At 39.4% G+C, this 27,915-nt stretch overlaps 1 protein-coding gene across 1 annotated transcript; it reads left to right on the forward strand.

Annotated features, from left to right (window-relative positions):
* LOC139467479 (uncharacterized) lies at positions 1-27,552 on the forward strand. Its single transcript, XM_071249025.1, has 3 exons — positions 1-314; positions 23,009-23,149; positions 27,353-27,552. Exons 1-3 carry the CDS (start codon positions 260-262, stop codon positions 27,550-27,552), a joined length of 396 nt encoding a protein of 131 aa, XP_071105126.1. The 5' UTR covers positions 1-259.
* The last annotated feature ends 363 nt before the right edge of the window (positions 27,553-27,915 follow it).

Genomic DNA, 27,915 nt, shown 5'->3' on the forward strand with positions numbered 1-27,915 from the left:
TGCTTATCGTTGGACCTCTATAGAATCGAGAGCATCTCTTATTGATCGCAACGCGGCAAGAAGTAAGAGCGTTCTCCTACTGAGATAAAAGTGGACGTGGACAATCACCTAGACTTCGTTGACGAGTCTTTGGCAGTGAAAAGATCGGAGGATGTGATTTACTATGCCTTCGCACGTGGATCAGTAACCCTAGATTTTGAGAGTGTGAAGCAAGAATCAGTTGGCGCTACCTTTCCATTAGTACTAAACACTTGTGGACATGGAGCTATACTTTGGTGTCCTCTGCCTCCTTTCACTACTTCATATTGCTAAAGGTAAGTTTTCGTTGCAACGTTTAAGAAATTACTGGTTTAATTATTTTCTTGATAATATAAAATTTAATCGTCTGGTGTTGGAGTGACAAAAACTTGATACATGATGCATATGAATCTGTGCATTGATATCTTAACTTATGCCATAAGAGAGAGAGCGGAAGGTCCGGGGTTCGATCCCGCGCCGCGTCTTACTAAAAGACGTTAAAAGATGGTATCTTTTGTTACCCTTTCTGTCGCGCGGAAGTAAGGGGCTAAAACAAGGACTGGTCTGCTCGGAGTCAGTATACTGTGTCTGAGTGGGGTATTCATTTTAAACTGTGGCATGGTATCTCATGCATCAACCAAGTCTGTCAGTGAGCCTGGCCACCCGATCCCGTTAATCGTCTCTTACGACATGCATAGCTGCCTTTCATGGCGAGCATCGGTTGATGAAGACCTATTCTTCCCCGAATCTTCACGGGTCGCCCCATGACTAAAACCATCTATGAGGCGTTAAAGACCTCATCCATGGTCTAGTGGAAAGAGCGTTTGCCCGAAGAGCGGAAGGTCGGTGGTTCGATCCCCTGGCCGCGTCATAAAAGATGGTTCTTTGTTGTTACCCTGTCTGGCGGTAGACACAAAAGGGATAAAACCAGGACTCACAGGCTCGGAATCTGTATAACAAGTCTCAGGGGGTATCTGCGGGATGGTATTTCAGTGGATTAGCACTATAAACCCGGCATTAATCCAGATAGTATATGCAGCCTCACACACGGGCATGCATATAAGTGTAATAATCTTGAACGCGACGTTAAACCCCATTCCACCTAACCTCGCAGGTTGCTCACACGTGACGCTTATGTAACAGGCATCAGTAAGATGGTCGGTGTATACCACACCTAAAGCATATGAAAAATAAAGAAGCTATAAATCCGTATATCGCTTTATGAACTCCAATTACTAAAAGCCTAGACCTACATCTAGTTTATATAACATGACTGCCTGTAAACATATATTTGTATGATTTACAGAACTATTTATAACAGTGTTCAATATATGCATAAATATAAATGTTAATTGGTGTACGATGCTATGTCATCATTACAGATGCCCACGAGAAAGTAGCATTTGTTTGTACATTTTGCGTGAAAAACTATACATCATAAATACAGGCTGTACCCATTGTGGTCAGGATCAATATAGAAGAACAAATATGATCACAGTCCGGACTCACCCTGGTTATGTTTTCAGCCCTATATGACTTAAGAGCTGCATCACTTCTGGCTTTCCTCCCACTTCAAGCTAACAGAACGTGATACTGTTCAAAGCTACTTTAAACCAAACTCACTCAATCACACTTACAGAGAAATGTTCTACTCAGCTTGTTAAATGATGATTTAAAAATTGAAAACGAAAAGTAATTTCACCATTTGACCCTCATTAGAAAACTGAAATCCTGAACGAAATGTTATTATAGCAATATCTTTATATTTCATTTCATCGCACATAACTGACAACTTGTGAAGCCAGAGATTACTCGCTACCGCCCGCTGTGCGGTTCACCGAGATATCTACGATGAATCCGTGCTATAAACATGGAGCCTGAGAAACCAATATACAATCACTGATGTTTATTTGATTACCACCCTAAAGATGTTAAGCTACTAGTCAATGTCAACATGACTGACTCCTCCCAAGTTAATAAGACACCTGGAAGAAATGACATTTAATCAATCGCGGGCTTGTCACAATGACAGGAGGATTCTAAGTCTTCATTAATTTACACATACAGTGCCTGGTAATAAAGGCCTTCGAGAGTGTCACCGTAAAATAGAAATATCGCTTGAAGTACATATTGTAAGAAACAATATTAAACAGATTATTTTCTTTTTGTTTTCTTTAATCGTCAAATTATAAATTACGTGTAGATACGTAACTAACAATACATTAAAGAATCAAATCTAATAAAGGTATTTCATGTGTATGTTTGAGCCTCAATGTAGGATTGGTTTGCAAGTGTTCTATTTTAACTAAAGCAAACTAATACTAAACACTATAGAAAGGATTTTGTGGCTTCAAGTGGCATCTAACCTGAAGCATTTAATCTAATCTGAATCGTATCATCCGACCTGAATCGTATAATGTACGCTGAATTCATGCAACGCTAAACATGATCATACCGCGCCTTGTGGTGTGTTTGCCGATGGAATGTTTTTTCAAATTTAAAACTGCTGATAAACGGAGCTAAAGCGGCGTAACGATAAGCGACAAACCTTTTACATAATCATAAGAAATCCCTGCTAAAAGCGGAGTACATTGTACGATTCCAGTTATTTCATAAGCATGTGTTTATTTATGTCACTATCAAGTATTGTTGATACTAGGTGTTCAGGAAAAGTTGGGCGTATCTCTCTCGTGGAACCGGAACAAACACATGCAAAGGCAAGTCAATTGTTCACCTAAAAAAGGGAATAATATGGTACAGGCCAAAATAGGGAATTGTATCAGACATCATTTTGGTCAGTGATGTACAAAGCTGTACAAAGGTCAAAATTATGGAAACGTTGATCAAACAATGTTTGAGCAAGAGTCGTATGACGTTCTTTGAAATTTTCGTGGAACATAGCCGCTTGTACCTCAAGAGTTGTGAACTGTAGACACTAAAGGCTGCTGGAGCTGCAGGGATGTTGTTCGACATAAAAGAGAAAATTACTTTTGGAAAGTTGAAGTCATCCCTCTTGTCACACAGTCTTGTGAATAGTACTTTATTACTGTCAAACTGTCTGCATAGATCTCAATTTGAAGCAGACGCTTTCACTTGTCTCTTTCATTTCTAGTTCAGGTGGGTAAATCAGTGGACGGGAATTGGCTATTTGACTATTATGGAACGATATCAGATCATCAATGTACCTAATGTTTATGCTAAACGTCTTAGTCAAATTCCCTATTTAGTCTTTGCCAGTCTAAGCAGAAATTCCGATTCGTAATGCATAAAGTAACAGATAAGCCAGAAGGTGAGCTCAGTAGCTGCCCATTGGGATGCCTACTTCTTGCCTTAATGTCCTTGCGACGAATTTCACATAGTTGACTAAAATGAGAAATGAGGAAGTCCAACATCTCACATATTGTTTTCTCAATACAGTGACAAATTGCCCTCAACCATTGGAGATAGAGATGTAACTTTAACTATGGTGACAACATTTAGTGACAAATTGCCCTCAGCCATTGGAGATAGAGATGTAACTATAACTATGGTGACCACATTTAGTGACAAATTGCCCTCAACCATTGGAGATAGATATGTAACTATGACCACATTTAGTGACAAATTACCCTCAACCATTGGAGATAGAGATGTAACTTTAACTATGGTGACCACATTTAGTGACAAATTGCCCTCAACCATTGGAGATAGAGATGTAACTATAACTATAATGACCACATTTAGTGACAAATTGCCCTCAACCATTGGAGATAGAGATATAACTATAACTATGGTGACCACATTTAGTGACAAATTGCCCTCAACCATTGGAGATAGAGATGTAACTATGACTATGGTGACCACATTTAGTGACAAATTGCCCTCAACCATTGGAGATAGAGATGTAACTATGACTATGGGGATCACCTTTAGTGACAAATTGCCCTCAACCATTGGCGACAGAGATGTAACTTTAACTATGGTGACCACATTTAGTGACAAATGGGAGCAAGGAATCAATTTTCCATAAAGTTTGTATTATATAGTGGTATACAAAGTTGAATAATATAATGTTTTGACGTTATTGAACTTCGGTTCTGAGATTGCAAATAGTCAAGCAAATCCTATTAAAATCCGCATGATAATAATTCCACATGTGTCAAGTACTTTCTGTGAATATAAACCAGTGAATATAAAGAAACTCCTTCCTTGTTTGTTTTAAGAAATGACCACGTGACACTCTCGGAGTAGTGCGTTGTACTTTGGTAGGTTCTGCTACTGCCAGGAGTGCATTCAGACCACTGGTTAGAACCACAAGTGCAATATCAATTTTTCTTGTCCTTTCAAAAAAATTCTTGCATGTTCATGGAATAACGCTGGCTTCTTATGCGAACTAATTATAAACTAAATTATGACACAATCGTGAGAGTTGCTGAATATAGCCTCGTGGGGATTTCGGATTAGAATTGGTCTCCAGCAACCTATTTACTCGTCGTATTAGGCGACTGAATGGACCAGGTGGTCAGTCTTGGTGACTTGGTTGATTGTGTTTCTCGTAACCCGCCGACGTCGAGCATTGCTAATAATGCTTAGTCCAGATTCGATTATTTACAGGCCACCGTCGTACCTGATAATAATCGAACGGTAAATAACAAACACTGAACACCTGAGTTCCATTCCATCGGCTACATTTCGATGTCCGATACAAGTCTTACTTGCTTGAGTGTTGGGGTGGATGTTACAACACAACGACAAAATATCTCCCAACCTACATTTATAAGAAGCGTCAACGCCATAAGTTATTCAGTATCGATTATGTGCCGACACAGATTCCACTGGGGGTAAAAAGCAAAATAGAAGTGAAAAAATATATGAATGGATCATTGAAATCAGTGATGACACCAGGTGTTCGAGAAAATCATTAGGATTTTCCCTTCTCTACCGGAAGCACCTGACATTCACACAATTTGCATCAGAATGGAACCGTCATCAGTGTTTTGAACTGCTCACTACATTTATCCAAGCATCTTGTGCAAAGAAAGTTCAAGCTAATGAAGTACAACCTTCACGTCTAATCTTATTATGCCAGTTATTATTAATTATTTTTATCATTGTTAAACTCTTTAACTAAAAAAGACACACCTTTTCATGGTACGTTAATATATACATTACAAAATGTTTTATCTTTTGGTATTAAAGCAAATAAATAATTATATGTTCATACCGTAAAATTTTAACAAGCTTTTCTCACTTTTCTTATACGAAATCTCATCAAATGTTGTTTTTGAGTTTTATTTCTTAATTATTTCATTATTTCAACAATTCTAAAACTGATGCATCTACTGTGTTTTAAATGGAGCATTAAGTCATTAAGAACATGAACTATGTAAGCTCTGGTATGAAATGTTAATAAAATCGACAAAATCCTTTCCCTATTCATAAAAAAAGTTTTGCCAAAAGCAGAGTCGATTGTTCGATACCGATTATATAATAAACATTTTTAAATGGGTCATTATCAAATAGTGATGATACCAACAAGTGAACAATCTGGATGAAATGGTGTTCGTGGAGGAAAATTAAATTGTTGTGGTTCCTGAAATTTGAAATATTGTGGCACGTTTTGGGAAACTGATGTTTGTCTTAGGATGTTACTTAAATTTAAGGCATAAATTCCCTTGTTTGCAATTTTCAAATTCAAAACCATGCGGTTTTTTATTTACTGGATTTAATACAATTTAACGAATTGGGGCCATTTCTTTGGTCGCAATGATATTCAGACATTAAGTTCCGATAACAAATAAATTGCGGTAACTACAAGAATTTGAGCTTTAAAGTGTGTTATATGTGGTCTTAATAAAACATATTACCGCGCTCCTTCATCGTAGCCAATTGGTGTTGCCAGCGTGTGACTGCAAAATGGCTTTCCTTACGTTGACGAGTATTGCACTGTACCAAATGAACTTCCAGATAACCACTTCAGAAAGACTACTCTGAATAATTAATAAATCTTGGTTTATCGGTTAAGGACTGAGAATATTTGTTTTCTTCAATGTTGAATGGATTCCACGCCCTCTGAGGATATCAAACGACAACGAACATGCCACACGGACGCAATGTGGTTGTAAACATAGGTAGTTCCGATAACATGCAACATTAAAATGTCCGCTCGCCTATAAACTTGGCTTAGAAATCGGCTCTCACAAATGTAAAATGGGAAAAGAATGTCTTCTGTTGACTTTTTCACGGAGTTCTTTTTCTCACGGAGTTCTCATTGCCATATAACCGTACGATCGTGAGATCAGCGCTAAAGTTGGCTCAGTTTACGGTCGCCGTAAGTTTGTTTTGAAGAACGGTGTATACTAACGTTAATCTGAGTTCCTCAATTGATCTTAACTTAAATGTTTAGTGTAATGGGTCGAGGAATACTTTCATTAATTTTGTGGAAAATGGTAGAGTATGTTCCAGAGTTCTAGAAAACAACATTAACCCTACAAATTAAACAATTAAGAAAACAACACTTTGAAAATGTACGGGTCATAGATACAGATCAAACCATTTTAGAAAAGACGTTACAGACACATCAAATCTTATACAATGAAATTTTGTTAACTTTATCTCCATTGTCGCGATATGAATTAATATAAGACGAATTCATTCCATAGCCTGGTTGAATGTTATCGACAAGTTTATCAAATATTGGTACTACGTTTGTCACGAGAGACGGATAAATTGACATATAATCGATGGTCCCGTATTATTGTGGTTTTATTACAGCCAAGAGACCGACTCCGTGACATTTCAGAAGTTGTAGTAACAATGGCGGCAATGTTGACTTATGGATTTCATTAAAGAAAAGAAGAAGTTTGAACTCCATACATATGTAGGTTAACATAGAATGCCAGTTCGATAATTATAGACGACATTACCATTAATCTCATAAGGATCTCACGTGGATTACAATGATCCTGGGAAACGCTTAAACATTAGTTTGTCTGTGCATTGCTCGAGGAATGTCGTTCTTTATCGTACAATCAACAGACACAGACATACCACTGGAGCCACTCTTGCAGTATCAGGTTTCACAAGATGTGACAAGCCTGTTTAAAGACGGTGTGGTCTAAGTGCAATTTCAAAACATAAGAATCTTACAACTTTACGCAAATATTATCAACAAGTTACTACTTAGACGGTGTCTTTACAACTGACCCGAATATGGTCACAATCAGTGATCATCTCAGATCCCGAACAATGCAATGGAAGATGTGCGTTGCCACGAGTAAATTTTGACTTGATTGACCACAGAGCATTATTTAACACCAAGATGTTTCCTATTCGATTTATGTCGGACGCCTGGGACTATTTTTACAGCCCACTATCTCTCATCTGCGAGAGTCGATGGATGTGCTCTTCATGGGAAGAGGAACATATCCGCTGAGTCTGACTGTCACACTTAAATTGGTAATACCATCAGATGTAATAATTTTCTGTCCATATGAATATTCATTTGCTATAATTATATCATCTGCATTTCGTCCACGTACACGTATGTATATTCATGTAGCTATGTCTTTACATTTATGCTATAGTCCGGGGCCATGTGCCCCGGAAGCCTCTCCAGAGTACTACTCACTACACAGACTATAACAGCCCAACAAAACTACCTTTTATGAGTACAGAAGCTATGGGGAGTTTTTAACTGAAGTTTTGTTACAGAGCTATGAAATAAAGGATCTTTGTTTAGTGGTAGCGAGAACTAAAATCTGATTTTAATGAGATTGGTTTTATGGTAGACATTTGGAGGACATTTCCAAATGTGATGCATCAGTAGTAGTAATGATGGCTGAGGCAATAATTCAACATATAATCAGTGATGTTTACGTGATTGCTACCCTAAAGATGCGTAGTCAATTTCAACATGATGACTCCTCCTTAGTTACTAAGACACCTGGAATCGTAAATTGTAATATCACTTGAAGTACGTATCGTGAAAACATTTCTATATAAGAGTAATTACTTTTTATGTGTTTTGAAATCTCCAAAATAATGAATAGGTGTTGATATGTAACCAACAATTCTTTCAAAGTGGGAAAGTGTGGACTTGTACGCAGCAGACATAATTCTAAATTCTCAACGTGTCGTTGGATATCTGGTCCATCACCTGCTTATCTGGTTTGTTTACAGGTCGCCGTCGCATGGCAGGAGTACTGACGTTGTATTTAAAGTGCGTCAGTGGCGGGTGCTACTGGTAGGGCACGACATGCTTACTCGTTTAGGGAAAATTATTACTTTTTCTAAATATCCTTCAGCGCTCATAAAATCTAAGTCTCGTTTAATGTACCAGTTTGGTAACAGTGCCTTTGTGATATTTTATGTCAACTTGTTTACAGATTCGCCATCGTTTTTTTGTCATCCTACTGGGAATATTAATCAAATTTAGAAAAAAAAACTCATGGAAGATCAATAGGGAAAGCCTTTGACAAAAAAAACCCATTTTTTTACGTTTCATGTTGTTTTTTTAAATGAGGAAAACATTTTTTTATCCTACATTAATCTGTACTTCCACCATCGAACAATCAATAATAAACAAAAATAGCAATAAGGAATAAAAGCGACAAAATTATTTCCACAACCACAGAAAATATTTGTTAAAGTAGAGCAAAATTTTATGTGTTAATGAATCATTGTCAAAAAGTGATGATTCCATGTGTTAACGAGGTGGTGAGCATATCCTGCACCACCGGTGGTACCCGTTACAAATACATGCAAAGGCAATGTTATTTTATTAAGTTGTCTCATTTCAATACTATTATGGACATTGTTATGGAATATCTGACTTATCATTCTGTCTAATCAATCAATTAAAGACGAAGAATTACACAGCTCATAATGATAATAATAGCTTTACTTACAACCCATTACCATGGCGAATGCTATTACATAGCACGTGAATGTATCTTGATGTATACTTCCTTAGGCTTAAAACAGAGATGCTTCTCGGGCATGAACGTGTCATTTAAAATCCTGCGCGTGGGGAAACATATACAAAGTATTCAAACCGCATCGCTTTTGTTTTCAATCAAATATAAACTCCTACAGCCCTCCCCTCTGTTGAGGAAAATGGACTGGAGAAATATTTTCTTTGAAGTCTGGTTGTTTTGCGCTACTTTTGTAACATAATGAGGTACACGTCTTGTGGCAGTTATACACTGACATGATAACTATTACGCTGACAATTTGACTTATCCAAATTATGACATGACCTTTTAAAATTACATTACCACAGCCAGGTTATCGTCACATTGTTAGATTACAAAATGGTCGGACACAAACCAATACATATGGCTATTAATATCTGTGAGCGATCTGTTCTAAATCCTTGGACCTGCCTGAAGATTCCAGAAAAATAAGAGCACGTCAGCATCCTAGGCCGTAAAACAAGCCAACTATCACCCAATAAACCTCACGGGCAGAAATTGTGCAGCGCCATGGAGAAGTTGGGTCGCCATGCTCAGCACTCTACTTTACTGTAAAAAAAAGATTTCGCCCCATATATTATTGGCCTCAACGCATTAACGTTGATAGTTGGTCTATCAACATCACAGGAAATGAACGTTGTTCTCACTAAATCATATCTTTCCCAATTTGGGTTATCCCGAGGGCATTAGGCGTTTGGAACAGTTCCGTTAATATCTCGTCTTCTGAAGGAAACACACACGATACCAAATCGAAATGAAATTATTGTTCACAAAATCGAGTTCCTAAGTGTAATTATTCTTTCAGTTATGAGATTATTTAAGGGAGCGTTTGCGTATAATGTGACGTTATAGCAAGAACTGAAGATGGAAAATGAACTCCGAGACGAGTTAGGTGATGTCAACAGTTACAACCTGTGTACGTGGTATTGACAACACGAGCACGGGGAGTTGTGAGCAAGATTGAGTCGTGGTGTTCCTCCTGAACTTCTCAGACTTCGCGTAATATATACAGGGAACGGGTCGAAGATTCGTCCTGAACATGTTTCTCAGTTTGTATCACCAAGTCTAGTTCTTTTCTCGTTAATGTCACTGAAGAGGTTAATGTCATAGATTTGCACCACTTACTCCTGGATCCAGCTGCAAAGTCGCGAGTTTACTGAAATACTGTTGAAAGATGCATTAAACGTGATACCCATCTTCCACTAATGTAAAAACACGATTTACTATGTGTTGTGTAGGATTTCGGACAATGAACTATATATCAATTCACAAAAATAAATGTAAACTATCTAATGTCATGTATATATTTGTCTCAGTTTATGAAACAATGATAAAGGTTATTTCATTTCTTCTTCGTCGTTCAAGATGCTACAATGCTAAACGCTGCAGTCAGCACGTTTTCAGTTTTATGACGGCGGTCGGTAAATAATCGAATCTGAACCAGACAAGCCAGTGATAAAATAAATGCACCAAATTTAATCATAGACATCAATACAGGTTGAATGAAGCGTCAGCTCTTTATGAATCCGGTATGTGCCGTGTGTTGTTTAACGCCGCACACGGCATTATTCCAGCTATATGACGGAGGCCTGCAATCGAGTCTGGACCAGACAATCCATCGATTAAATTTATGAGCAACGATCCAGGTATTGGGGTGCGATGACAAGAAGTCAGCCAAGTCTTCTAGTCTGACCACTCAATTCATTTAGTCATCTAGGTTACAAGGGACCTATTCTAACCTGATGTGAAGCACAAAGGACTTATTATTTATGCATGTATACATTCCCATCCTTGAAGCGTACTAAAACACAATCCATCGCTTAAAGGTCCCTCTCTTAAAGATCCTCCTTTATCCACATTTGGAAATGGGGAGCCCAGTATGTGTCTGGTCGGAATCAAGAGAACGCCACACTTAATAAAATCAATTCACAACACCTGTCTTCTATCATCATCAAACCAGCCCTCGCAGCTAGTTTACTCAGAGTATAATGAGGGTTTATCTTAGATGTTTTCAGGTTTCAAGACCCAGGGGAGGGCCGTGATCTATGGCAGTTCTACAGTTGCCGTCCCTCAGATGCTCCTTTTGTCCAAGGGACGACAACACTATCACCAACAATTCTGGTGTCTCTGTGACGATGCTGTACATTAATAAAGATGTAATTTTGGTCGAAGGACCTTTCAGGTTTGAATGAGCAAATGCTGCAATTTCTTATAGAATTTACGGCTGTTTGAGATTGTCTTCATTTAAAGACACTAAATAAAATGTGTAAGTAGCAAGGTTAATAAACGCCACTTTTCCCCTATATTGACCGATGTGACCAACTGAATTTCTGAGGCACTTTGCCTGAATCAACATGCTCAGGTTGCAGTCATTAAATAGCCTCTACAGACCTGTATTCATATGTTGTTTGGTATAATAACATTAAATAAGACACATACACCAGCAACAAGTATTTCTGGTTCGCTATATATGAAAATTCATAATCAAAGTTATTTTGATTTTTGATCTGACATTGAAAGTATGATTGAGTTAAGACACGTCTTGACTGACCATAGATAACACCTCTAACTGAATCTGAAATTGCAATTAATTTGTCAAAATACCAATTGATGCCATTGGCGCCAATCGTTGGCGTGTACATATTTCAGTAATGATGAATGTACTGTGTCAGTTTCTTTTATCAACCATTTCAGTTATTTGCAATTGTCGTATCCACGTGTCATGTAAAATAGTATTTTCACCTATATTGGATAAGTTTCTTGAATCGCCAAGAGATATTCAAATTGCCATGACTAGTCCCAGTAGAAGGCCAGCCCATGTAAGAAGCTGATGAGACCACAACGGTTGACTCGACCCTAATCTCATTTAGTTGGCATTCACCAGAAATAATGACTTCATTTCAAATTAATGCTTTTTCTTAGCCTATTTATGAAATTGCAATTGATTGCGAAATCGTGCAATATTACAAATATGTTTAATAATGAATTTCTCCTGAAACATGACCCTTTTTATACCAATTCATTCTTCAGAGTGAGTGAGTTGGGTTTAACACCGAGTGGAACAAACATGTTTTTCAGTAACGGTTATAAAACGATGCGTTGGCAAAATATGAGTTGAAAGTCCAAAGTGATGGACGTAGTTTGTAGGCGTTTACAACTTTGATGAAACCAAGGAGTGTTATTCCTAGCACGGGATCTGTGATTCACAAGCCCAACCAGCGGATCCTGGTATGGCTAAAGGACGCACCGCTGCATAACTGCAGTGCCTTAAGCCACTGAGCCATTCGTGTCCTTTATTTCGTCAGTTCTGCTGACTTCAGTACAGCTTATTATTATAATAGATGCCGTGGTCCTGTTGGGATTTCGGGGCATGATAGGCCTAATGGTCTAATGGACACAATGTGACACTTTCTGACTGTGCTATCATGTCCCGACGGCATGGGTAATTGCTCAGTCATTTAACCACTGATTTCTTCGACTCAGAGTCGATTGTTTACCGGGTCCTAGGTACAGCTGGAATAATGCTGACTGTGGCGTTTCATAACATCCTCTCATTGCTGCTTAGTGAGTGAGTGAGTGAGTGAGTAAGTATGGTTTTACGCCGCTTTTAGCAATATTCCAGCAATATCACGGCGGGGATTTTTTTACCAGAAATGGGCTTCACACATTGTACCCATGTCGGAAATCGAACTCGGGTCTTCGGCGTGACGAGGGAACGTTTTAACCACTAGGCTACCCGACCGCCCTTGCTACTTAGTTACATGTTCATAATAATAGTAATACTTATAATGATAATTAAAGCCTCGTGAAAATATTTTTAGTCAACATACTGCTTGTTTAATGCCTTGTTTTAGAAATGAATCATATCAAAGAAAGTCTTCATTATTATTGTAGTGTTCAGTGTGGTTGACGTTGACAGATTTGCTCTGATACTTAAGTCAGCTATAGCATTGTCTTCTGGTAGAACTAACAAAGGACCGACAGTATAATCTGTTATGGAGTCCGGACACCAATCACATTATCATATGTCACAAGCATGGTTAAGCACCATGGTAGAGTAGTGGTCAATTGTTGTTGAGGAAAACATGTCGACAATTCCTTGAGGGCATTCACACGATGTCAAGCATCGTTAGGGCAACATCAGTGGGCCATTGATGATTGTAGGCCCAGATATGATGAATTAGATGCATTAAAACTAATATAATTGAATGTTTATACAAACGTAAGCTGAATGGTGTGATACTATCACACACTCCGGCGCACTGGTGACTCAGCATAACACCACTGCCACAGGCTAATTTGCATATCACGTGACCGGATTTTTCTCTTGTTTGTAAACAAACGCGCTTTTTCAGAAATCAGTATAGAATGGACTTATGCAAGTATAATACTGTTATAATAGTTCTATGAGTCACAGCATTTATTGACCACTAATGGTAAAGATCCTGAATTTCACTGATAGTATTGCTCAGGAAGCGGCTCACCAAGCGATTGAATGTCAGCTATTTGAAACACCAATAACATAAATTGAGATTAGCTAGTTTCATTAAACCAATTATTCTGTGGGATGGTAAATAAGGAGATAATTTTACATACAGAATTACTGGTGTAATCTGTGGTGATAATGCTGAAATATTGCTAAAAGCGGCGTCAAGCCATACTCACTCAGTCAATCATATACAGAATTTTGTTTCAACATTACAATCAAAATCATAAAACATACGTGAGCTACCAGCGTTCAGATCCGTATCATGGCTAATGTTCTTGAAGATGTCATATAAATCCCCCGTGGAATCTATTTGATCACCACTTACGACCAGCAGAGGTTTTTGTCAGTTTGCAGTTAGACAATTTAGCTTTCCAAATCGGGGTACAAGGCAAATTGGCGGTGAACATTATACGAATGGATCAAAGAAAATCTGAGCATTACTTTTTACAGATTCATGGAATATATTTGGTTGTTTATCATGAAAGGGTTTGAACTTTTCATATGCCTGACATAAGATGCTTAATTACAGATCAACGAAAGTATTTGGTAATCATGGTTTTCAGTATCAAACATTATCTTAAATACCAAATAGTGGGGATTGTATGTTGCACTGTTTTAACTTTAAACTGTCATTCTTTCTGTTGAGGGATGACTATTGCACTAATTCATATTTATTGTGTATGTATCCAAGTACACTATGTGTTTTATTCTTAATACTAAGAGGCCATACTCCTATAGTATATGTTATATAGTAATGGGTGTTAAACATTTATAAGGTAACACATTTGGAACTTCTTAGCTTCAAAGCATGCTATATGAACATTGACAGCTTTTTCATTTAATTTAATACTACATTGTTACTTGACATTAACGAAACAAATTACTGTAAACTTGGATAACGGAAATAATATTTATCAATGAACTTTTTTCTGAGTTCAGCATACAAGGGACAAAGGAGTAAGAAATGGTATTCACTTTTTACAGTGTTTTTAAATCATTAAACTGACACATTCTGTGTTCTCTCACGATCCCATTTTATCTTCCCGTCTCGATAAAGAGCTCGTGTGAACCACATCTGAATCTTGCAAGTGCAATTCGAAATATTTTAGTGTTACATTTAATAACTATTATTAACTTGATAGTTTCTTGGATACTGATAAGGAAAAATGCCAACTTTGAATGTACATATCTTTCAGATATGTATCATCAGAGGAACAATAAAGTATTTGTGTGTGATATTTTGTGTTTTTCAAACAATGGGTACCAATTGTGCGTACATTCTTGCTGATCTGTTTCTTTATGCATAGAAAATCGGAAGGTAATTTGGCCAAGAAGTTTAACTATATGACAAGAGGGATGATTTCAACTATCCAATAGTCAACTTTCCCTTTATGTCGAGCAATATTCCTGCAGCTCCAGAGTCTACATTTCTCATTTTTTGAGGAACAAAAGTTGAGGTACAAATTTTGTTTGATCAAGGTTACAACATCCAAGACCTCAGTAAAGCTTTCAAAACATGTCATAGTAGACATGTGGAGGAGGCATCATTGACAAAAATAAAGCCTGATGCAATTCCCTATTTTGACTCGTACCATATTTTCCCGTGTTGTTTTTCAGATGAACAATTGCCTTGCATTTGCATGTGTTTGTGAGGGGTGTCATCGTTAGGGCAGGAAACGCTCACCTTTTCGCGGACACCTGGTATCATCACTATTTGATAGTGATACAAAGACACATGCTTATGATATAGTCGGAATCGTACAATCAACCCTGCATTTGGCAGAGATATCTGATGAAAATGGGAATGGGTTTTTTCGCTTTTATTTTTTATTGTGCATATTAAACAATTGTTATATCGTGAAATATTATTTTCAAATAGTTCACACTTCTTTCATTGTTGTTTATTGTGAATCACTGATAAGTGTTAAGAGTAAAATAAAATATATATATTTCATATTATATCCCGACAACAGGAAACTAGCATTATCAGGAAATATGCATAAGCCCTCTTATTGTACGCATACCGGTATATCCCAAAGATATGTCTTTGTTATCCACTGCCAAAACAGCCGGTGTCCTCCAGGCAGTGTGTATGCCTGGCGTCCAACTGACAAATAATCACGGCGTCCCACTGACATAGAATTAAACCTGGAGGTGATGAATGAAAAACACTGGGTGAGTGACAAGTTGCTGATTTAGTAACACACAATATCACCAAGTCATACGCAAAATTTCGTCAGCTATGGACGGGATTATGGAATTTTATTGATTTTACTCCAAGGGAGGATATCGGTTACAAAGACTACGCCTACATCCATAAGGCCAAAGTTTCTTAACGTAGGCATCTATGACTGACACAGTTTCTTAACGTAGGCATCTATGACTGACACAGTTTCTTCACGTAGGCATCTATGACTGACACAGTGCTGCAAGTAGCATCTTCCCGAGGCAAGGGCGTTAATTGAGTGTAAAAGTCAATTTTCCAACCTTTGCCGAACTACGCTGGAATTTCCAGGCTCAATCATAGCGCCACCAGTGGCTATTACATGTTATGTCCCTTCTATGTCCCTCCTATTGACCAATCACATTCCATCTCTCATATCACTTCTTTTTGCTTAGAACAAAATGGCGGCGCCCATTTAAGACGATCTGATCGCTAATCAAGATATGTATTGAACCGGGTCTTAACCCGCGAACTGCATCAGATCACTTGAGCACCTTGATTAAAAACATAAAGAGATTTGCAAAACATATGTCGACGCCCAGATGGCTGTACACATGTTTTGCAAATCCTTAAGTCGACCGAAATCTCCACGTTGAAATCCCCATATCAAAAAATAAAAAAAACATACTCGCTATTTAGCAAATACGAACAGTTGTGTGCAGGTACTGCCGGTAGCTGCTCGGTCTATCATCAGTGAGTGAGTTTGATTTTACGCCGCTTTCAGCAATATTCCAGCCACATCACGGCGGGGGACACCAGAAATGGGCTTCACACATTGTACGCATGTCGGGAATCGAACCCGGGTCTTCGGCGTGACGAGCGAACGCTTTAACCACTAGGCTACCCGACCCGACTGGCGATATTTGGGGGTATATTTTATATCTGTCTAGACACAAGTTAATCATAAGTTACATGAACATGGTATTTGATACTGGCGTTGAAAATATTTGCTTAAAAATATATTTTTTCTTATTTGAGTCAAGAAAACACCATGTCCTATCACGATCATGCTGCAAAAATAATTTAACAGGCTATTTTATTAGCTGTTTCGTCTCATGAACCAGTTAACGTGCTTGGCACACGTCAATAGTAAATGTTGAAATATAATTTTAAAATATCCCCCTTCTTCATCAACATTGATCGAAATTGAGGTTATCAGTAGTAAACTGTCAATTTCAAATGACTTGGGTCATAGCTACCTTTTGTAACTCGGTGATCTCGACTACATGCATAATATGATTTAAATGTAGCAGTATTAAAAATTTTGGCACGATTCTGATAAACATATAAAACTTATGGTTTGACATATCTTGATTATGTTTGAAATAGATTTGAATTACCTATATTCATATTACGTCTATATCACGACGGGCTGAAAATAATCGAATCTGGACCAGACAAATATGATTGTATTTTAACCATGAACACACAGTCACCCAAGTCAATGAGTGAGTGAGTATGGTTTGACGCCGTTTTTAGCAATATTCCAGCAATATCACGACGGGGGACACCAGAAATGGGCTTCGCGTGAAAGTGAGTGAGTGAGTATAGTTTTACGCCGCGTTAAGCAATATTCCAACAATATCACGGCGGGGACACCAGAAATGGGCTTCAAACATTGTACCCATGTCGGGAATCGAACGTCTTCAGCGTGACGAGCGAAATCTTTAACCACTAGGCTACCCGACCGCCCCTCCCAAGTCAATGACCCTGACCATCCTCTCCATTTGAGCTCATCTACAAGAATAGGTTATATGGACCAATGCTAACCAGGAACACCCGCGGAATCATTCATTCTAGATTCTAGGTTTGATTTGGGTTGTTGCTCTGTTTCTTTCATGAAGATAAAAAGTAATAACAGCTTTGTTATTGTGTTGTTTGTTGGGGAAACCAAGAGGTTATAATAAATATATGGATACATATGATTGTTCCGCGCATGTTTGTGCCATAAGTACGGATTTGTAATTGTGGAAGGTACCGACATGAAATCATCCGAACTAAAGTCAGCTCTTTCACAAATCCACTGGTCCATATTGACAACGTCCGACCTCAGCGTACTGGACAATGAATACATTCAAAGGGAAGCCAAGGCCAGAAACGCCGGATTTTAATTGTATTCAACATGCTTATTGAAACATATCATTGATGACACAATATTTCTCAGAGGTGGAAGTGTTCGATGTCCCCCTCAGACTGTTAATCAGACCCCTGTGTAGGGTTTTAAGATATGAAGACACCATATCCCTGAGACCATTTCCATGTCCTTGAACCTTATATATACAATGTCGGATAAATATCTGGTTACTGTTTCTGAAACCACAATCTGCAAATTGTGCAGCAAAAATAAACTTTACCAGCCTCTTCGATTACAGCCCTCAATACACCCTGGCAGAAGGATTAACATCCTGGCCTCGCATCAAAAGTAAATATTTAATCATTGCTATTTAACAGTTAGGATATTATTAGCATCTGGCAAGAGAAAATATTCCGATCATTCAACATTAGAAACATGTCCCTATCGGATCTGTCCCGTTCGCAAACCAATTTAGATAAACACAAACGTTTGATATCTAAACATTAAGCCATCGTGATTTCAAAGTAAACGAAGTCATCGTGAAAAACGATGACTGCGATCTTTTTCGTGGACCAACGTATATTCGGCCTTTCATGAGCGACAACGGGATAATATACAGTGGCGCCGTGTTGGTGAAGGCGAACACGATTTGTTGCCAGTTGTTGTTTTTTTTATGAGAAAATACGTTGTAGAGCTTGTAACGTATCATGTACATTAAGCTTTAACGATTTCTGTAATTACATTCTGAAAGTTTACTGCCGTATGTGTTCTCCTTGCATGCTAAATTTTGCCAGATGGGGAGCGTATCACGTATCTGTCTATATGGCGGCAGTAATGTTAATACATCTTCTCCACAATAGTTTCCACGGATACCTTCCATATAATACGTGTTAATCATTCGTTTCTAACCAATGCTGAGGAACTGACGGCGTTGTATTACTGGTCTCTGACAAGGCTCAGAGCCCATTTACAATCACACAGTGATGTGAATCATTGCTGTTGAAACCTTGATATTACGCGTAGGGGCAGTATGCATGAGAGGCGTATATTGCAGAGGTCAGGGACATTGGTGGTGATTAATTATGGCTTCAGGGAATACCCGTTTGTTCCTGCAAGTGCGTGATCGGTAATTTGTGTAGCATGACGTGCTGAAACAATCAAAGGACAAGAATCCAACGCCACTGAAATCAACTATGCACATCACGAAGCGTCAACAACACGTGAACAGTATCAACACAAGATGTCTTCAATCATCAACCATTATATAAAACAAAATGGCCGAGTCGGATGACAGAATGTCCTCACGTCTTATTTTGACATTGCTTCACCAGGACTACACTGACGGACAAAAGAAACTTCCCACTCATTTGGAATGCCAGGAAAAGAAAAGCAAAGATAAAACCAGTGTATTGGAGTATTTAACTTTTCATAATATCACATAATATAAATAGTAAACAAAACAAACAATGAACCTCTATGAAATGAGGTTTGCACACAGTCGGAGTCCAAAAATAATAGGTTTATTGTAGACCTCCAAGTGTTCTTTTGGGGATTTTCCAGTGCCTAATATCGCGTGTGTCCTCCTTGTGCGTCCATGCATGCTAATACCTGTCGTCGTACGGATGTCGCCAGTCTCCTGATGACGTCATGAGGGATTCTGCGCCATTACTCAAAGAACTTGTTCCAGCTGCTTTCTGTTGGCTGGTGGGAGTTGACGGTTTTTAAGTTGTCTGTCCAAGTGGTCCCAGAAATGGTTCATATGCGAAAAACATGCCGGCCATGGTAGAACATGAACATTGTGGTTGGCAAGGAAATCCTAAGCAAGTCGAGCAATATGTGGCATGGCACTCTCTTGCTGCAGAATGGTTCCCTGTGGCTGTGCACCGGTTGAAGAACCTCGTCTCGATACCCTTGTGCATTAAGGTTACCATTTATGATCACTAGGCGCGTTTTCTGATCACCGAAAATTGATCAGATCAATTATGTCAACCTGATTACAGTTTAAAATATTTGCAAATGGGCCTCATCATGCCCGGGGGATCTCAATAAACCTCGGAATAAGGAATTCCTTTAAAAAATCATCTCTTAATATCCGGCATTAGGGTTGAATTAATGAGATTCGACATGATCATTGTCTAATCATTTACAAAGCAATTTCACATAAATGCGACAAAACCCTTCCCATATTCATAAGAAATCTCACCGGCTGCTAAAGGCAGAGTCGATAGTAGTATTCCGACTTTATCATGAGCATGTTTCTTTGAATCGCTATCAAATGAGATGATACCAGGTGTTCGCAAAAAGGTGAACGCATCTTGACCCACCAGTGTTGCCCGTCACAAACACATGCAAAGGCAAATCAGTTGTCCACCTGAAAAAATATATAATACAAGTCAAAATAGGGAATTGCATCGAACATAATTTTTGTCATTGATGCGTCAAATTTGGAAATGTCTTCCACATGTTTACCATAAAACTGTTTGAATGCATCACTGGGGCCTTGAATGTTGTAACTTGATCAAGCAGCTTCTGAGCAAGAAATGCTTTGAAATCCTGGTTGAGCATGCTGTACCTCAAAATTTGTGAAATGTAAAGACCAAAGGCTGAACTGCTGGAATATTGCTGGACATAAAGGGAATTTTGACTAATGGAAAGTTGAAGTTATCCCTTTTATCACTCTTGTTGGGAGTGTTTTGTCATTTTGAATGTTTATGCTTAGATCTAAATATGAACAGGTGAGGCGGTCTCACTGGTCTCCTTTATTTCTAGTTTAGGTGGGTAAATAAATAGAAGGGAATTAGCTATTTAATGGTTATTGAACGAGATCGGATCATCGAAAAGTCTTGAATGTCAAACCCCAGTAGAATGTGTTATTGGGCAGCAATACTTTGCGGAGAGTCATCACTGCTTGGTAACTGTAACTTTTACTAATGTCCATCGATACGTATTCTATAAAGGTGTATTCTCTGGTATAACTTTGATAATAAAGATACAACCATAAAACCCGTTTCATACTTTTTAAATTCTGAGTGTCTGGAGTACGGTATTAACCCCACAACGACATTAATGACATGATATGCTACAGATGAGTCAATCCGCTATAATTGTTTTCAACCCCAAGGAGGTTAAAAAGTAAATCTACCCTGGCTATGACTGTTCAACTATAGTCATATGAAACATATTGGACGTTCTGATATGTTGCATTAACACACTATACGTGTTAAAGTTGTATACTTTTCGACTGTCAGACTGGCAGTTCGAGTTGAAATTTAGAATCAGTAGGTGTGCGACTGTGAAGTGTATTCTGGCAGTAAATGGTCTAAGGCGTGATGGTATGAGTGTTATTCGGATCCTTTCAAACATTGAGTCAGATATACTCAGGAAACGGCTGATCTGAAATATCATCCGAGAAAGTGTCCCAAAACATCCTTACTCTTTCACGCGAAGAGGGGCGGTCGGGTAGCCTAGTTGTTAAAGCTTTCGCTCGTCATGCCAAAGACCCGGGTTCGATTCCCGACATGGGTACAATGTTTGAAGCCCATTTCTGGTGTCCCCGCCGTGATATTGCTGGAATATTGCTAAAAGCGGCGTAAAACTATACTCACTCACTCACTTTCACGCGAAGAACCGAATGATCCAGTATCGGACGTCTACTATCAAGTGAAGAATGACTTGAGAGCTTTCCAGGAACAACTACGTTTTATTATTTGTAATAATGGTTTCGGGGCCACGTCTTTAAAGGAGAAGAAGTAGTCGCGCTGAATGCACATCTTGACTTGAGAGCATGTGTCTCACATCTGTCACTGTTTGATAATTATTATTATCGATGCTTAATTAATAGGAGGATGCTCACTGGGATACGAAAACACTATTTAATCTCAACCCTGTACTGTGACCAATCTCTTATCCCTCGGCGGTAACAATAAAACTGTACATAATCCCTATAATCTAGAAATTGTATTAGGCGTGCATGGAAGCTCTGGCCGCTTTCTTCCATTATGTGAAATATATTACATGCACGATGAATACGTTTCATATTAATAGTTCCTTTAGCTTGGAAGACACAGAACGAGGACTCCGAGTCATTATGAATCCCTGCAGGATCCAACGATTAATTTCCCTATTGATCTTCCTTTGTTCCTACGACAAGACCCCAGTTCCGACATGTTAACGATGAGCGATAACACTTCAGTTTCATGTTCCTCATATTTACAACTAGTCATACACTGTATGTCCCCCTCTCTAATGTTACCGTATTTCTTTCTAAAAGCGGTATACAACTTACTCACTCATTCCATTTTTGTATCTACGACAAGTAGCCTTCTGTTACAGTGTAGAAATAGTTAATATGGATAAAAACATACGGCGTTTTCAATGTAGAGCAAGGTTGCCTGTAGATTTAACAGCTATCAATTGAATTTGGAACCGAACGAGCAGCGTCTGGTTTCAAATGTTAAATTTCATAAGATGTATTACAGGTAGCCTGTTATGTTCCGTGTGTGACAGTGTGACTGGTAATGATAAGTGTCCATGTGTTACAGGTAGCCTGTTATGTTCCGTGTGTGACAGTGTGACTGGTAATGATAAGTGTCCATGTATTACAGGTAGCCTGTTATGTTCCGTGTGTGACAGTGTGACTGGTAATGATAAGTGTCCATGTGTTACAGGTAGCCTGTTATGTTCCGTGTGTGACAGTGTGACTGGTAATGATAAGGTGTCCATGTGTTACAGGTAGCCTGTTATGTTCCGTGTGTGACAGTGTGACTGGTAATGATAAGGTGTCCATGTGTTACAGGTAGCCTGTTTTGTTCCGTGTGTGACAGTGTGACTGGTAATGATAAGGTGTCCATGTGTTACAGGTAGCCTGTTATGTTCCGTGTGTGACAATGTGACTGGTAATGATAAGGTGTCCATGTGTTACAGGTAGCCTGTTATGTTCCGTGTGTGACAGTGTGACTGGTTATGACAAGGTGTCCATGTGTTACAGGTAGCCTGTTTTGTTCCGTGTGTGACAGTGTGACTGGTAATGACAAGGTGTCCATGTGTTACAGGTAGCATGTTTTGTTCTGTGTGTGACAGTATACTACTGGTAATGACAAGGTGTCCATGTGTTACAGGTAGCCTGTTATGTTCCGTGTGTGACAGTGTACTACTGGTTATGACAAGGCGTCCATGTGTTACAGGTAGCCTGTTTTGTTCTGTGTGTGACAGTGTACTACTGGTTATGACAAGGTGTCCATGTGTTACAGGTAGCCTGTTGTGTTCCGTTTGTGACAGCGTAACGAAGCCCGACTGCGAGGTGAACCCCCCAGCGGCGACGTTGTGTTGGCAGTCTGGACAAGGAGTGAAACAAAGCTGCACTACAATCAGGGAATACAAGATGGATACAGGTAGGCAACTCATGAACATACTCAGCAACAAACGTTACGGTGGTACATAATGGTCATATGAGGACGGCCTCCATGGTCAAGTGGTAGAGCGTCCACCCGGTCGGAGTTCGATCACTGGCCGCGTCATACCAAAAGACCTGAAAAGATTGAACTCGTTGTTACCCTGCTTGACGCTCGGCATTAAGAGCTAAAACAATGACTGGTCGGTTCGGACTCAGTTTACTGAATGGGGTATTCATGTTAAACCGCGGCATGGCATCTCAAGGGTCTAGCACCGTAAAATCGCAATTAGTCCGGACCAGTACAAGCAGACACAAACACGCGCATGTACGTCGCCATATAAGTGCAATAATCTTTGACGCGACGTTAAACCCCCTTTCACCTCACCACATATGAAATCGAACGCAGACGAAATATCCTGGCATGGACGTGGAATATTGTTAGGCAAACAATATAAGCCCGGTTAATGTCTTTCCGTATGGAAATGTAGCGGCCATAAAATTTCCGAGTCCCGTGATGGGATTCGAACCACGGACCTTCTGATCCGAGGTCGGACGCCTTGTCCACATGACCAAAGAGGTTAACCCCGTCAGCAAGCTGATAAGTTTAGGATATCATCCGTGGGATGACTCCACGCCCTGTACAGAAACAGTCCAGCTGTACAGAATTCTAAACTATTCTAAATTTCACTGTTTGCTTTTTACAACTGCATTCGTGTTTGACAAATTGTCCCGGACCCTTGAAGAATGAGATGTAACAATATTTATTGTCATCACGTTTATTGACACAACCCCCTGGAAATAAGGAACGATTTTTTTCCTTCAAGGGTTTATTGGGTGGGATAGTTGTGTACAAGTTTAACAAAATTGAACTTGGTGTCTAATCGGTAAAATGGTTGCTCATTAATGGTTAAGAGACCGAGGTTAACCATTTTAATGATTAGACACCAGGGCCCTATTTAAACCAACATTCAAAGGACCCTACTACCTAAAGCGTTAAACAACATTGTTTTGATTACCGTATTTTAAATTTGTTTTGCGTGATATATATGAAATGTGCTCCCTGTGCCTTGCGCACGTGCCTCTCGTTCTGTGGCGGCTAGGGTTATTACATGAAATCTTTGACACAGGGATTTGGTCGCACATTTGCTAAATCCAGCGATATATATTTACATTGATTTTTATATAGCTTTGGAATCCAATGCAAAAGATGAATAGACATCTTCAGGGTTTTGAGTCAAGTCAAAAATTTACAGCACTGATGCGTGGTTTTGGCAGATATTCCACAGTTTACATATTCACCCCTTACGGGGCATTATTTGATTTTTATGAACGCGGTATTGGTGGTAAATGAACGATGGCCTATCTTTGTGATATTGAGGGGAAAATGTCGACAAGAAGCAGGTGTCCCCAAGTTTTGAAGCCTTTCGTCGACATATTTTCTTGAGCATCTGGATCTAAAAAAATATACAGTTGAGCCACAAACATTACAATGACTTGTTATTATATTCAGTCACATTTAGCGTTCCTATTTTTGTCCTTTGTTCTTGCAAACGAAATGCCAGAACACGACTTGTATTACACATAACATCGCCTGAGTAAACATTTATTCGAATTAAATTGGAACGGTCATACCGAGGAGATGATTATCTTTCTGTGGACGAGTGGACGAGATCCACGTGAACGCACACGTGCATGCATATTCATATGATACGGGTGGAATGTGTCATTTGGCTGTATTTGGCTTCAGGTGTCCCTTATGCTGTCAACCACTGGTTAACCGGGTCCTATTTTGTTTTCAGAAAACTAGGTTTCAGAAAATGTTGATAAAAGAAACATGTGGCCTTAAGATGACACACATAAAAATGTTCACTGTACATTTGGATTTCCTCAACGTGTTTGACTCCTTTCCCTCTAGTCAAAGCTTTCGCTCGTCGCAAGGGTCCGATTCCCCATATGGGTACAATGTGTGAAGCCCACTTCTGGTGTTCCCCGCTGGAATATTGCTACAAGCGGAGTAAAACCATACTCTCACTCTCAAGCAGTGTCAGAAGAACTTTTGTCTCAAACCAAAACAAACCCGCTCAGACGCCCACACAACACGTCCAGTTCTTTCGGCCGATGTGACAGACGTTCATATATTCATATTTGTCAACAATGCCCATATTTGGGTATATATCAATATTCATGCGCATTCAGATTTTGCAACCGGTTTCAGTTTGGTCTGTTAACGAACGAAAGTTGTTTTGTATTTACACTTCAACCGCCGTCTTATAGCTGTAATATTGCTGGGTGCGGCGTTAAACAACAAACAAACAAACAAACAAACATATTTATCGTAGGTAATAAATAACATACCACACTCATTCTCGTTCGATATCATTTTTACGACTCTCGTGGTATCTAACGAGAATAAGTGTAGTATTCTCAATGATTCAAAGGTTGCCTGTGATCGTCTTCCTCAGTGAGCACAGCGACCCGTGAAGATCCGGGGTAGAGCAGGTTTTCAGCAACCCATGCTTGGCGTAACAGGCGACGATGCTTGTCGTAAGAGACGACTAACGGGATCGGATGGTCAGGCTCGCTGTCTTGGTTGAAGCATGTCATCGTATCCCAATTGTGTGGATCGATGCTCATGATGTAAATCACTGGATTGTCTGGTCCAGACTCGATTATTTACAGACCGCCGTCATATAGCTGGAATATTGCTGAGTGCGGCGCTAAACAACAAACAGTGAGCACAGCGTATCCTACCATGCACTTAGTGTACTACTCCTCTTGCACATATCAATCAGTATCGGTGACACTGCAGAAAGAGCGTATCCCACCAGTTAGTGTACTACTCCTCTTGCACATATCAATCAGTATCGGTGACACTGCAGAAAGAGGCCAGACGTGTAAGTGAGCATGTAGACGTTGAATGATGGAGTGCTCATTAAGAAATAGAGCGATAAACGTGATGTCAAACTCGATCGGGAATCTAGATTATAAGTATTGACTGTAACTAATGATACGGCTGAGTCGTGTGAGTCAAATAATCGCTCGATATCATGTAAAATGGCGGGCCAGACTTGGGTCAATTGGCAGACTCAGAAAAAAGTGGATGCAAGACTCTCTAATACAACTTTGTTTATCTGTAAGCTCAAATTATATTATCTGTGTATCAATTTGGCAGATACACTGTTTCAGTTTGACAGAAGGAACTAATCACCCCGTCTAGAAATGGGCGCCAGACCAGGAAGCGTACCCTTCCTTTAAGCAACGTAAACTAACGTTGCAAATAACCTTTTTAGTGTAAAAGATTAACACCAGAGAATTACCAGTCTCGATTATCTACCGACACAGATTCCATTGGGTCTAAATGGCAAAAAAGCGGTGAAAAGTTATAAGAATGGATCACTGAAAATCATGATGACACCAGGTATTTGCCACGCAGCAGAGAGCTGTAATTAACCAGACTATCAATGATGGACCAGAATATCAAGTGACACATTAGCGCATGATTTTGTTGAAACTATGAAAATAAGAGAATAAGGAGAATAAACCATGAGGGCGCAGGTCCTATTTACGACGTCATCAAGTTGCGGACGCATGTTCGAATCTCCAGAAATGACGTCATCATAGAACAGTACTGTTTTACCGTGAAATAAACAAGCCTTAGTTCTTCATAATTCTTGGCGATTTATCGAGTAGCTATCGTATAGTAAGACATAATTGAGTGAGTGTATGGTTGCATTTGGATTGTATGTATTTTTTATATGTCCATGGTCATGTCAAGTTCGACAAGGTTTCTTGATGCTGCATACACGTGGAGATGCGGGGGTAGAATAGGTCTTCAGCAACCCATGCCTGTCGTAAAAGGCGACTATGCTTGTCGTAGAAGGCGACTAACGGGATCGGATGGCCAGGCTCGCTGGCTTGGTTGATGCATATCATCGATCCCAATTGCGTAGATCGATGCTCATGATGTCAATCACTGGATTGTCTGGTCCAGAATCGATTATTTACAGACCGCCGTCATATAGCTTGAATATTGCTGAGTGCGGCGTTAAACAACAAACAAACAAACAAAACTCGCTGTTGTAAAATATCTCAAGTTTTCTGTAATTACCTACATTCTAAACTTCTGCCTGTATAACCAGGTGCTATATGGTGACTCCATGTTTTGTTCTTGGTAAACAATGTGTTATTGTCAATGTTGCAGAAATCCTGCTGATGTTCCGTCGGGATTGTTCCACGATGGACGAAGGCACGTGTTACAACCCTCAGGGTCAAAACAAAACTCTGTGTATTGACGTATGCTTCACCGATAACTGCAATGCCGCTGCCTCATCAGTTTTACCGTCCTACAAGTCGCTGCTGCCTCTGATCACGGCGCTGCTGCTGCTTCCATGCCTTCAATGATTCATACACCTACACGTTATGTTTCATGGGGCGAACCCTCGTATGTCCAGACACCTCATTGACGCTGCGAACTAAATTATCTATATTTTAAATCCATCGTTTCCATAACCAAAGTTTTGTTAAATGAGTAATTATGAGTGAGGATGTGATGTACTGTCACCTAAATACATCTGGACGGTCAATGAAATCGTCCGAAATTATCCTTTGGAGCTAGTAATGTCCCTTGGCACGGGTCGCCCAGTCGTCTAAGGCGCCGCGATTCGCTGTGCAGAGCACCTATGATTGTGGGTTCGAATCCCGGTTCGCCCCGTTTATGTTTCTGTGTTTGTCAGCACCATGCCCGTGCTCTTGGGTTTCACTGAA

Source organism: Haliotis cracherodii, unplaced genomic scaffold, assembly GCF_022045235.1.
Source record: "Haliotis cracherodii isolate W230 unplaced genomic scaffold, xgHalCrac1.p SCAF_2, whole genome shotgun sequence".
NCBI lineage: Eukaryota > Metazoa > Mollusca > Gastropoda > Lepetellida > Haliotidae > Haliotis > Haliotis cracherodii.